The sequence below is a fragment of the Chelonoidis abingdonii genome, chromosome 4, assembly GCF_003597395.2.
Source record: "Chelonoidis abingdonii isolate Lonesome George chromosome 4, CheloAbing_2.0, whole genome shotgun sequence".
In the NCBI taxonomy this organism is placed as follows: Eukaryota; Metazoa; Chordata; order Testudines; family Testudinidae; genus Chelonoidis; species Chelonoidis abingdonii.
In genome coordinates, this window is record NC_133772.1 from 109,872,608 (window position 1) to 109,885,726 (window position 13,119).

Consider the following 13,119-nt stretch of genomic DNA (forward strand, 5'->3'; position numbering starts at 1 on the left):
CTCTCAATTAAGCATTTCAAATCCGAGAACTTGTTTAAACTTCTCTCATCTGAATTGTCCCAGTCCAGAGCCTGGACGCTGACCGTGCAAATGATTAGCCCACTACGAATGCTGCAGGAAGCTGCCCCTAGCAGAACCAGTCCTAGGAAATTGACATACCATTCATTCCATTGTTGCTTTTTCCACACAAATCCGAACAGGGCATGGGAGACAGATGCTTTGGAGAAGCCAGTGTGGAAGAGACATAAAGGGCAAGAGTGCAGGGGCTTCAGGAGGGCTGGCAGGAGGCAGTGGTTAGATTGGGTTAGACCACAGGGTATCAGAGGGCTCGAGAGGCTGTGGGACTGGCAGAACTGTAGGTGAAAGAAGAGGGTAAGCTTTGGAATTTCAGGGTCTTGTGGGAGGTCTTAGAGGCTACAGGGTCTTACGGGGAGGACTTAGACTTTGAAGCAGTTAGTTTTAGAGGCTGGGAGATAATGGAGCAAAACTCTTATGGGCTTTATTGTTTACACAGATTCATGTAAGGCCCAAGGAATGTGATGAATCTAATGTGCTGGGAGGGGCTGATAAGGAGATTTCTAGGGCCAAGAGAATAGGTAGAGGGAGAGTGAGGCAGCAGGACAGAGCTAGTGGGAGGGGGGTGGTTTTGAGGGCAAGAAAGGAGTGATGAGAGGGATCCAGTGAACTAGAGGGACCATTCCAGGTGTCAGGGAGTGGGGGTGGGGCAGGGGAAAGAGGCTGACAGTAGAAGGGTGTGGGTGGGGGTGAGGGGACAAGCCATGCGATCAGCAAGCTGCCAGGAGTAAGCAGCCAGTGGATAGAGCACCGGAGTCAGGGGGAGACTGGTAAGGTCAGGCTGTAGGAGGCAGTAGGGCCTCGTGGTTACAGACAAGCATATAAATCTGGATGATTCTTCCAGAAAGGCAATACAGCTGAGCCTTGTGTCTGCCATATTAGAACCAGGTTCTACTCCTTATCTGTAAAATGGGGAGAATGATACTTGCTTGTCTCATAGAGAAGAATGTGAAGCCTTGCTCATGAATAAGGGTTGTGAAATGCACAGAAATATAAACAGCCATGAGGTATGACTTGAACTCTAGGAGTCCTGGCTCCCAGCTCTGTGCACCTTTCCCAGGGTATTTTGTGGAGGAGGGTCTGTTTCCCACAATGTTTAGGGCAGGCAACAGACTGGGTGGGCAGTGGCAGGAGACCTGCCTGGGGACAGATAGGCAGGCCAGAGAGTGGGTGCGGAAGGGTGATAGCTAGCAGGCCAGGTAAGAAAACATTCAATTTCTCTTGCTCTGATTTGATGGAACAAGAGGAGAAACCAAATCCAGAGCTGATCCCTGGGCAAGAAGTTCCTGGCCCTTTGATTCTCTTTCTGTTGTAATTGTGGAAGCAGTAGGAGGGTGTTGCAGGGGCTGAGGAGGAAGCTGTTGGGGGTCCAAACCAATCAGTCTGTATCCAAGCTCCCTTCCCAGTGTCTGAGTTGCCCACATGGCTCCCAGCTACAGGCAGAGCCCTTCCTGAGGGCTTCTCTGCTTTTACATTTTGCTTTTGGAACTGAGATCTTCCCAGCTTCTTCTTGTTTTTCTGCTCACGTTCTGGAAGGTGTGAGAGCACACAGTAGTGAAGATGCTGGCCCTTTAAGAAGTCCTGCTGGCCTGAGTGTCTTGAGACAATAGCCATTATCACTTTAGCTTTGGAAGTGACCCCTGAATCTGCACTCCTTTCATCTTGGATACAAGAGCACTTGAGGATGGACTATTTCCTGGTGGGGGAGGGGAGGAGCTGAGACCCCTTCACACAAGCCAAAGCCAATCACTCCAGATGGTTCACTCCAGATCTGAAACCAGTTCCAGTCTGAATGTGGGACCCAGCTGAGAAAGTGGAGCCTGCTGCGCTTCCTGCTGCAGGATTTAAATGTCCAGGGAACTGCCTTGCAGAGGGAGCAGGGCAAGCAGCAGCAGCCGGGGATTGGCTGGTGTGAGCTCTAGTGCTCTGCCCAACAAGCAAGGTGAGTGTCCCAAAGCCCAGCCCTGGCTCAGGAGGGAATCTTCATTCCAAGGGTGAAAGCCAGGCGTGGGCCGGACTGCAGGAAGCGCAGCCCAGGTCAGCAGGGTCCAAACGCTTCGGGCTTGAGCAAAGGGGGAAGCTGTGCAATCACCTCCGGACGCGGAGCAGCTGCAGGGTGGTGCCCAGGGGGCTGCGGCGGCTCCCCGGGAAATCCCTGCCTCACCCACTTTCTCTAGTCCCCCCTCCCCAGAACTCCCCGCCAGCTCCAAGCCCTGCTGTGGAGCCGCCACCTTCCCATGCGAACTGGGCCTCCCAGGGCAGTTTCACTGGCTCCTCACTCCCCTCTTGGGGGATGGGGCCTCTCAGCCCATCTCTGGAACGGAGCGTGAGGAACGCTTGTATTGTCTCTCCATGTGGACTTTGCCCCAGGACATAATTGTCCAGAAAATGCCTTTCCTTCTTTCAAGGACCAATAAACCCGGGTTCTTCCCCAGCCCCCCATACCATAGTACCTCCTTCCCCCTCCCCCAGTGCCTTCTGGCCATTTGAAACCCCTGCATGTCTGAGGATAAAAAGAGCCCCACTACTCACACTTTGTCTCCCTTAAATTCCACCTCCCCACACACATACAAGCTTCCCAGTGTTGCAGCAGGGCCAGGGAGCCACCAGCAGAGGGATCCCACAATGCTAGTCCCAAGGCTGGGCTGTCATCTATGACATCACAAATAACGCTGCCCAGGGATTGGAGTGGAGCCTTCCATATCTAGGGCCCAGCTTCCAATCTGGATCCATATGAGGTTAATGGTGCAGAGGGACCTGGCTGGCTTGGGGAATCGGACACAGGGCCTCCCCCCATTTCTGGAGTTTCAGTTTGACCCCAGGACATACATGAGATATTAGTGGATTTTTTCAGACCCTTCCTGAGCCCATCTATCTCCTGGTAAGCATGGAAGCTGAAGCCATCAATATCTGTGCAGCATCGGAACTTTGATTCCTTTTGGTTTTGTCAAGGTTTCTAGTCTTCATGGCTGTGAGAAACTTTCCAAACATGATGTCATTTTCCTGGGCTTGCAGGCAGCTCCAGTGCTGCCACTGCTGCTTAGAGCTTATCCAAGCATCCATAAAGGGAAGTTCACAAGGCCCTGTTCAATTTCACTGCAGCTGTGGGCAGCCCTGATGCCCAGGCTACAAATGTGGCTTTGACACAGTGTAACACATTTCAAGGGCTTTCCACTATCTTAGTTAAGCACAAATGGAAAAATGCACCCACTAGTATTGGGTCAAATTCATACTGTTGCTGTTTGAGGAACTGGAGGTGTTTATGGGTGTGTTAAGATGAATGGGGCAGCTCTCACCTTTGAGCTGTTGTGTCGTGCTGTTGGAGGACTCAGGTCTTGTCTACACTAGAAAGTTTTGCCACTTTACTGGGATAAAGTCTCCGCATCCACCTCCCACTCCCACCCCCAAACCAGGTCTGAGTCAGACATAACTATCAAGCCTAGTCTACACTAGCAAATGTTATACCCGTATAACAGGGTTGTGGGGGGGAGAGGGAGAGAGGTGACTTTTATATCTATTCTAATTATAGCCCTAGTGTGAATGCAGGTATGCTGATATAAGGTTCCTTATATCAGTAAAGCATATTTCTCCTCCCAAATTGGAATAAGTTGCACAAGTATAAGTACCTTTATACCAGTATAACTGTATCTGCAAGAACAGGATTGTTTTGTTTGGTTTGTGCTTTTACTATCCAGCTATCCTTAAAGTGACAAAGCTATCTAGTGTAGACAAGCGCTTTACACTCATGTTTTTCAGAGTCTCTCTATAACCGTAAGGGATGGAAACATTATTTTTGCCCTTGAAATGAACGCTGAGATGCTGTTGTGGTCATGTGACTCCCAGGGACGAAAATCTAGGCACAGGTCTGTGTCTATGCCTTAATCCAGCTCTGAGTAGAGTAAAGACTCCTCCTTCCTCCCCCAGCATCTAGGAGGCTTTAGGGAAGGGTGGAATAGTAGACTCTTCTCATAATGGCTCTGGGTAGGGTGTGGGAAGAGAGAGCTGCTTCCCCTCTTCCTTCTGCAAAGGAGTGGGCAGCAGCTTCAAGTTCGTGAGATGCCTACTAGCCAGAGGCTAATATGAAAGCTACAGTCCCTGACCAGGGTATGGGGATAGCACCCTAGTGGGAATTCCTGCGTGTGCCTCTAGCCCAGCAATTGGGGGCAGGAGTTTTCACCATGCCCCTGGACCTCCCTGCTGGCCACATCACAGGCTTTTGTGTGAGCCTCTGGTATTAGGTGTCTGGGCTCCAGGATTTGAGGAATAGGCTGTGAAGTCTCACCTCTAGGTCATGGGTTCAAATGTGATGTTGGCCAGTAGTGATGTATCCCTGGGCTACCCAGCCAGTTGGACTATGTGTAATGAGCCAGTGACTAGAGGAGAGGTGCCCAAATCACAAGTGGCCTCCTTTTTGCCACACCAAAGGTGCCAAGGAGTCAGACCTAGGGGACTAGTCTGCAGGAGGAGGGCTGGCCACATCTAGAAGGAGGTAGTGGGCGCTGGGAGCTTGCTTTGGCAGAGCTGCTTTGGGGATGAAACCAAGCCCATTGTTTCAAAGCTGGCAAGCCAGCACCTTGTGGCAGCTCCAAGCCCCACTCTTCCACCACCCTAGCCCAGCCCTGCCTGAAGCAAGGGATCTGCATTTGGGATCCATGCAGCAGCCCTTGGCTCAGGCTTTTAGCAGCAGGAGTTGGATGTGGTGTGGGGGCAGCAAGCTTAGCTCTGAGGAGTAGGGTTAAAGCGGTGGTTCTTCTTTCTCCATACCGTGATCTCGTGTTACTAGAGAAAAAGGTTTGGGAAGCCCCTTCCATCTCATCATAAGGAACAGAGTCTGTTCATGATCCCCAGATCGACAACCCACAGTAAGAGCATCTTACTTGGTCTCTTACTCCCTGGGCTGGGAGTGGTGTGGGGGTGGCGCATTCAACCTGATGGGGAATGACCACCTTGCTCCCTGGGCTGGGAGTGAAGGATGCAGTGGCAGGATGTGTTAAGTCAAGTCCTGTGGGGTGAGCTGTGTGAGCCCTTGCAAAAGGGTTTCATTGACACACACTCTGCAAGTCCCTCCTGAGTGACGGGCAAATCTTGCTCTCCTAACAAACCTAAGAAGCAGAGATGATGGGGTGGGCAAAACAGGTACAGATGCCTGCTTCCTCCTTGCCCTGGGAATGTTCAACACCTGCTCTGCCCCAGGCCCTGCCCCCACCCCAACCCTTCCTCCAAGCCCCCATCCCTGCCCCGCCTCTTCCCACCCCCATTTTGCCCCCTCCACCGAGCGTACCCCAACTGTGCTCCTCCCCCTCTCCCCAGCACCTCCTGCACACTGCAGAACAGCTGATCGTGGTGGGTAGGAGGTGCTGGGAAGGAGCTGGCTGCCTGTGGGTGCTAAGCACCCACTAACTTTTTTCTGTGGGTGCTCCAACCTTGGAGCACTCATGGAGTTGGTCACCTGTTTTCATAGGCACCAAGATGTGTGGCCTGTCTGAACACTGCTTCACAAAGCACCTCTCTGACAGCTTCAGTGAGAATACAAATGTAGCCCTATGCCCAAATGGCAAACCCAGATGCAACTGTACTGGGACTTAAGGGCAAGTCTGGCTCCCAGCGGTGGGGCTTTGTCCTAGCTCTGCCTCAGGCCTCCTGCACATGTTCCCCTGTGACCATGCTGATGGTGACTTTCAATCCTGCCTGTAATGTGCTAGGTGCTTTCCAGTCATAAAAGAAGGCCATGTCCTGAAGAGCCCACAATCTGAGACCAGCCAGAGGGACTAATGGTCCATCTAGCTCAGTATCTTGTCTTCCGATAGTGGCCAGTGCCAGGTGCTTCAGAGGGAATGAACAGAACAGGCAATCAAGTGATCATCTCCTGTCGTCCACTCCTATCTTCTGGTGAACAGAGGCTCAGAGCATGGGGTTGCATCCCTGCCCATCCTGCATAATAGCCATAGATGGACTTATCCTCCATGAACTTCCCTAGTTTGTGTTTTTGTTTTTTATTTTGTTGGTTGTTTGTTTGTTTTTTTTTAACCCTCTTATAGTTCTGATCTTCACAACATCCCCTGGTAAACCGTTCCACAAGTTGACAGTGCATTGTGTGAAGAAGTACGTTCTTTCATTTGTTTTAAACCTGCAGTCTATTAATTTCATTGGGTGACCCCTAGTTCTTGTTATGTGAAGGAGTAAACAACTCCTTATTCACTTTCTCCACACCAGTTAAGATTTTATAGACCTCTATCATATCCCCGCCCCCCTTAGTCATCTCTTTTCCAAGATGAAAAGCCAGTTTTTTCAATTTCTCCTCATATGGGAGCTATTCTATACCCCTAATCATTTTAGTTGCTCTTCTCTTACCTTTTCCAATTCTAATATATCTTTTTTGAGATGTGGCATCCAGATACGCAGTATTCAAGATGTGGGTGTACCATGGATTTATGACAGAAAATATCATAATGCCTCTATATATCTATCTCTTTCCTAATGGTTCCCACCATTCTGTTCACTTTTTTGACTGCCGCTGCGCATTGAGCAGATGTTTTCAGAGAACTATCCACAATGACTCCAAGATCTCTTTGAGTGGTAACAGCTAATTTAGTCCCCTTCATTTTGTATGTATAGTTGGGATTATGTTTTTCAATGCGCATTACCAGTACTTTGCATTTATCAACATTGAATTTCATCTGCCATTTTGTTGCCCAGTCACCCAGTTTTGTGAGACCCCTTTGTAACTCTTCACAGTCTGCTTTGGACTAAATTCAAAATTACTTAAAATAGTTATCTGCAAATTTTGCCACCTCACCATTTACCCCTGGAAAAGGGAAATCAGTACAGAGGTGTCTTGGCCCCAGCATACCAAAATAAAGCGTTGTTAATAGCACTGTGGCCTTTGTTTTGTTTTGTCTAGGTAATGTTTGCCTCACAACTAGGCCTCAGGGTGTCAGTGTGGTCTATGGACGGAGCACCTGACTAGCAGAAGAGTTGAGTCCTAGTCCTGGTTTGGATTTCACCTCTGGGGTGTCTGTCCCTGCTTCTGTCTGTTGATACTGTAAGCTCTTGGGGAAGGGGACTCTCTCTCTCTCTGACATTTCACAATGCCTAGCATGATAGGGCCCAATTTTGGCTACAACCTGTAGGCATTAGTGTTAGAGAAATAATAAGGTTACTTGCAGGCATCACAATAGAGGTGAATGTTCAGCCAGGATCTGAATGAGGAGAGGATGAGGACCTTGTGGACCAGCTAGGAAAGGATGTGCCATGCAGAGCAGGTGGCATGGAAGAAGGCACAGCTATACTTGTAAGAGAAACAACATGTTGAGGCTGCATCATTTAGGGGTGTGGCGGGGAAAGGGTGGCTGTCGGAGTGTAGGGCAGATAAATAAGGAGGCACAGGATTATGCAGGGCCTTGAAGGAGTGATAAGAAGCTTGAATTTGATATGGTGGAAAAGAGGAGCCAGTGGAGGGATACAAAGAGGGAGGCATGTTGTGAGATCATGGAGCACGGAATACAGCTTTGATGGACTGTACGGGGGAGGGCAGGGGGCTGCTGTGTGGGTGCCAAGGATGCCAGGAAAGAGTGTAGAGTAACCAAGAGGGGAAATAAGGGACTGGACTGGAGTTTTTGGCATGTGATTAGAGAAATAGCTGGCTCTCAGGCTGGTATAGAGCAAGGAGGGACAGGATTTGGGCACAGAGTTTAAGGCCAGAAGGGACCACTAGATCATTTAGTCCGACTTCCTGTATATCACAGGTCACCACCCACACACTAAACCCAACAAGATGGCCTGGATGTAGAGAGATGGAGGAGGCTTTGATATCGTGTTATTAGAGTTTCCACAATGACTAGGGTCTACAGCCAGGTCATCCCTGAGCCAGCACTGAGGGGAGGCAGCTGGCACTTTCCTGACCCTGGGGCTGCCTCCTCAGCCCTTGGCAGAGGCTAAGCCTCAGCTGCACCCTCCTCCTGCTGCCATAGTGTCTGTGGGCATTGCAACAGCAGGGAATAACTGGACTGTGGGGATGCCTCCAGCTCCTCTCACCCTGGAATGTTCCTGCTGAGGGATTGCACAGGCCCTTTGTGCTGGCACTAGTCATCGAGAGGGCCCTTATTCCAGTGCCAAAGGGCAAGGATGACTTGGGTCCTAGATTCCTGAAATCACTCTTGCTTCTTACACTTAGCTCTTCTCCATTCTTCTGCAGTGAGTGGCATGCGCCACTTGGTGGCATAAAGGGAACTACAACTACCATTTATTGCAGAAGTTGGAAGATGTGTATTGCACTGTCAGGTTACAGACTCACCAGGATGGGTATCTGAGAGCTTTGTTCTTTTCACAGCTGGGGTCATTGTCTGAGCTTCACTCCTTCACCTGACCAGGCAGAGGGAGCGCTCTGAACTAGACTGTCCCATTTATTTGGTAGAAAGCTCCTTGAGAATAGGCTCTTTGGGTTTCTCTTTTCTTTGTAGGTATAGCTCAGTGGTTTGAGCATTGGCCTGCTAAACTCAGGGTTGTGAGCTCAATCCTTGAGGGGGCCATTTAGGGATCAGAACAAAAAAAAAAAAACCTGTCAAAGACAGTACTTGGTCATGTTAGTGAAGGCAGGGGCTCAATGACCTTTCAAGGTCCCTTCCAGTTGTAGGAGATAGGTATCTCTCTATATGTTTGTACAGCCCTGTGTGCAATGTTGCTTTCTAACAAACTCATTCTCACAGGAAAGCTGGTGACCCCTCTCCTGGTGCTGTTGTTGGACAATAAAATGAATACATCTTTTTTTCCCTTTGAGATTCCCAGGTTTTACCGTTTGGGGTAAATATTGGGCTCAGTGAGGGCAAAGGCAGGCACAGAACAGACAAGGTGTAAGCTTCCCCTCTTCACAGCTCTGCCCAGGCACCAAACTCCTGGTCTGCAGCACCTCCTGCTCTTCCAGCCTTGCCTCCCACCCTCAAGCTGTCCTCTCCTACACCTTGCTTCAAATCACTCTGGCCAGCCTGTCCTCTCTGGAGGCCATCAGTGCCATTTTATACATTGGCCAGAAGAGGTCACTTGAGATCAACACAAGATTTATCCCTTGCCCATGTTTGTGTATGGGGACCCAGGATTCTTCCTTTGAATCTGGAAGACTGAGAGCAAGAGCAGCCCCTTTGAGTGGGGGTCGGGGATTGGTAGGCATGGTCTCTGCTGGAGAGCTGGAGCTCACATCGTTTGAATTCTTGTGTCTTGCAGGATGATCCAGCGGCACCAGCTAGTGCAGTCTATACTGCAGGAGCTGCAGGAGGCCACCGAATGCTTTGGGCTAGAGGGACTAACAAGCGCAGCCCTGGAGGCTGAGAGGACCTTGTCCTCTTTCTCCCTACCTAGCTATTGCGGGAGGCAGTTCCAGGAAGAGTTGGAAGTTGACCGGGTGGCAAGAAGCCTGTATCCGGAGGATGCCCCCAGCAACATGCTGCCTCTGGTCTGCAAGGGGGAGGGGAACCACCTGTTTGAGGCGGCCAGTGTGCTGCTGTGGGGGAACCCTAGCCTGAGTCTGGAGCTGCAGGTCCGCACAGTTGTGGAGATGCTGCTGCACAAACATTACTACCTGAACGGCATGATTGACTCCAAGGTGATGCTGCAGGCTGCCCGCTACTCCCTCTGCACCGAGGAGTCCCCTGAGATGACCAGCCTGCCTCTGGCCATCCTTGAGGCCATTTTTGATGCTGACATCAAGGCCACTTGTTTCCCTGGCACCTTTGCCAACATGTGGCATGTCTATGCCCTGGCCTCGGTGCTGCAGTGTAACATCTACTCCATCTACCCCATGAGCAACTTGAAGATCCGGCCATACTTCAACCGCCTCATCCGGCCCAGGAAGTGTGGCCCACAGACCTCCACGCTCCACATCATGTGGTCAGGGCAGCAGCTCTCCTCACAGGTCTTCAAAGCACAATACTTCGTGGCTGTGGTAGGGCTGGAAGAACTGGAACCCACAACCCCTTCTCCAGAGCCTCCAGTCCAGCCAGTCCAGACTCTGGAGCTGCTGAAGAGCGACCCCCGGCTGACCTACTTTAACCTGTGTGACCGCTACAGCATCACCAAGAGCACCTTCTACCGCTGGAAGCGCCAGTCCCGGGAGCACAGGCAGAAAGCAGCCACCAGGTTTGCAGCCAAACACTTCCTTCAGTCTTGCTTCCAAGAGGGCAATGTGATCCCTCTTCAGCATTTCCGACAAATGTTCCCAGAAATCTCCCGCTCCACTTACTATGCTTGGAAGCACGAAATGCAGAGCATGGTCAATGGCAGCGATACCTCTGCTCCAGCTGAGTCCATGGTGTCACAGGAGCCTCACGGAGACCATCAAAAAAAGCCCCACCCAGACAGGGAAGATGCAGCAAAGTCAGAGGGGGGCCTAAGGCCGAAGATCCCTCCTTTGGAGCCCAACCAAGCAGGAATCTTCATGCAAGGAGCCAAGTCATACCTAGAGAAATGCATCTCCATGAACACTCTGGTGCCCTACAGGTGCTTCAAGCGAAGCTTCCCTGGTATCTCCAGATCCACTTACTACAACTGGCGGAGAAAAGCCATTAAGGGGAACCCCAACTTCAAACCCCCTCAGCCTCCCTCAGTCACCCAGAAGCCCCTAGTGAAAGGGAAGGCATACCTGCCATTCAAGCCTGGAAATCTGCCTGGGAGGAAAAGGCTGAATGGACACCGGCCAGAGCCCAGAAGTCTCCTCCAGCTCAAACCCTCTCTCTATAACTGGAGAAAGCAGCTTCGAGACATGGCCAAGAGACATGTCCAGCAGTGGCGGCTGCCATTCTGCAAGTTCCGCCTGCGCTACCCAGGCTTCTCCTCCACAGCCTATTGGTTCTGGAAGAGAAGCAGCCAGCAGATGAACAAGCATCCTCTCTGGACCAGCTCATCCCAACAGCTGAGTCAGGTCATCTCCGAGGCTCCTGGAAAAGCAGAGCCTGGGATCAAACCACAGTCACAAATGGAAGTGGCTCCCAGGCATCTAGACAAGCAGGCATCAGTCACTCCCTACAATGCCACAATCTCAGGTTATGCCATGTCAGAAAGAGCCAACAGCCGGATGTTCGTGATGGATGTGATTGCCACTGCCCAGTTCAAAGCTCAGGCCAAACTGTTCCTGCAGCAGCGCTTTGAATCGAAAACCTTCCCGACCTACAAGGAGTTCAGTGCCCACTTCCCCCTCACGGCACGCTCCACCTACTACATGTGGAAGCGCGCACTGCATGATGGACTGACGCTAGTGGATGCCTGAGGGTGGGTTGCCTGCTGGAACCTGCTCTCTGCTGTCCAGGCAGGAGGGCAGCGTTTGCGAGCTGTGATTCAGCTCGCTCTTTCTTTGTGATTTGATTTTTTTTTTTTTTTTTTTTTTTTCCCCCTTTTATTTTGTTTTCCCTTCTGTTTGGCTAGATCTGGTCTCGGGGTGCAGGGACCAGGTCTGCACGCTGCCAGTCCCTGGAGGTGTGGGGAGTGGAATGAGAGCTCTGTTTTGTGTTGGGTTTATTTTTGGGCTGCCAAGATGCCCCAAAAGAAAAAGGCAAAAATGGAGTTTGCCTTCTCCTGGTGCTTAAGCTGGGATACAGGATGGTGGAATGGGGGAAGAGGGAGGGATATGTGACTCTGAAAAGTTCCTGTAGGTGCCCTGGGTATAAATGCCCTTAATTCATGGGCCGACAAGCTGCAGGCCTCCATTCTAAATGCTGTGTGCAGGATTTGTGGGCTCACCTGCCCCAGGTCACTGTCCAACCCAAAATCGATCTTGTTAACGTCAAGATTTTCTTGGGAATGAGGTGAGCCATATGGTGCCTGGCCCAGAGATCAACAAGCTCGTTCTCGCTCAGGCCCCAAGAAGTGGTGCTGAGACTGTCCCATGCATGGTGTTCTTAGGAAGAGTTCCTAACAGCCCAGCCTTGGGTGGGGGCACCCTGGAGGCTACACTGACTGTTGGGGAGCAGCTTCCCTGCTTTGGTGTATTTCTTGTTGGTTTAGGAGCAGGAACTGGGGGCTGAGGAGCAGTTTAGCTCAGACACAGCAGTAACATGATCTGGGGTTCTGTGATTGTATTAGTTCCAGAGGCCACATGACTCTGTAGCTTTCCTGATCACTCATCTCCTGTGACTACAGGCAGGGCAATAAGACTTCCTGGCATTCTTTGGTTGACAAGTGGATTGTGTTCCTGTTTCCTTCCTCTCTGGGAATGATCACATGTAGATCTTCAGCTAAGCAGGGACCTGTTGGCCTTGTCCCATTCAAGCCTGTGTCTTGCAGTCCTTTGCAGGCTCTGGAGAAAGATAACTTCCCCGAGTCCTCTGCCCTAGTAGTAAGTGACCTCACTCCTGTGCCCCTCTGCAATCCCAGTGAGCATGTGCCTTTATGTTCCTGCTCTCCAGGAGCCTGATAGGATGCCCCAACCTGCTGCCCACTGCAGGGGGTAGAGAGACAGCACTGTGGGCTGGTGGGGGGAGAAGAGGGGGTTCTGCTTTCACTATCTAAAAAGAACTGTGAGTGGGAGGGTGACTCATGGCTGAGTAGCAGAGCCCTATGCTGAGACAGGGCTGGATGTGCGTGTGTGGCCTGTAGAAATTTAAAGTAATAAAAACCCTTCCACTCCCAACTCTGTGTGGTGTCTCTCTTGTCTCACCCCCCCCTTGTCTGACTGAAATGGCTTAATGAGAGTTGTTGCCCTCCTGTTTGTTTTAGAGGAAAGCTGGGCCCCCAGAAGGGTGATAATCTCTGTCTCCAAGGTCATGTGCAGACAGCACCTGTACAACTTTCCCCCATGCACCATCTGCCCTGAGCCTGTGGCATCACCTCTACAGAGAAGATGGGACTTCAAGCTGCCTTCCCCTCTCTGCTGCAACTGGCCAGAGGAGAGGGAAGTTTTGGTGCTTTGAGCACCCACCAGCTCATCTCACTGAACAGCTAGCAGGGATGTGATGGAAAGTGGAGACAGGGAAGATTATCAAGCCCTTCTCACTACCACAGGATGTTGCTCCCTACAGCATAGGGCAAGGACTACCATCTATGGGTTACTACTGAGCTGGG

The 13,119-nt window shown here is 51.0% G+C and overlaps 1 protein-coding gene across 1 annotated transcript; it reads left to right on the top strand.

Annotated features, from left to right (window-relative positions):
* Positions 1-9,292: 9,292 nt before the first annotated feature.
* Positions 9,293-11,329, top strand: VRTN (vertebrae development associated). Its single transcript, XM_032802021.1, has one exon. It carries the CDS (start codon positions 9,293-9,295, stop codon positions 11,327-11,329), a length of 2,037 nt encoding a protein of 678 aa, XP_032657912.1.
* The last annotated feature ends 1,790 nt before the right edge of the window (positions 11,330-13,119 follow it).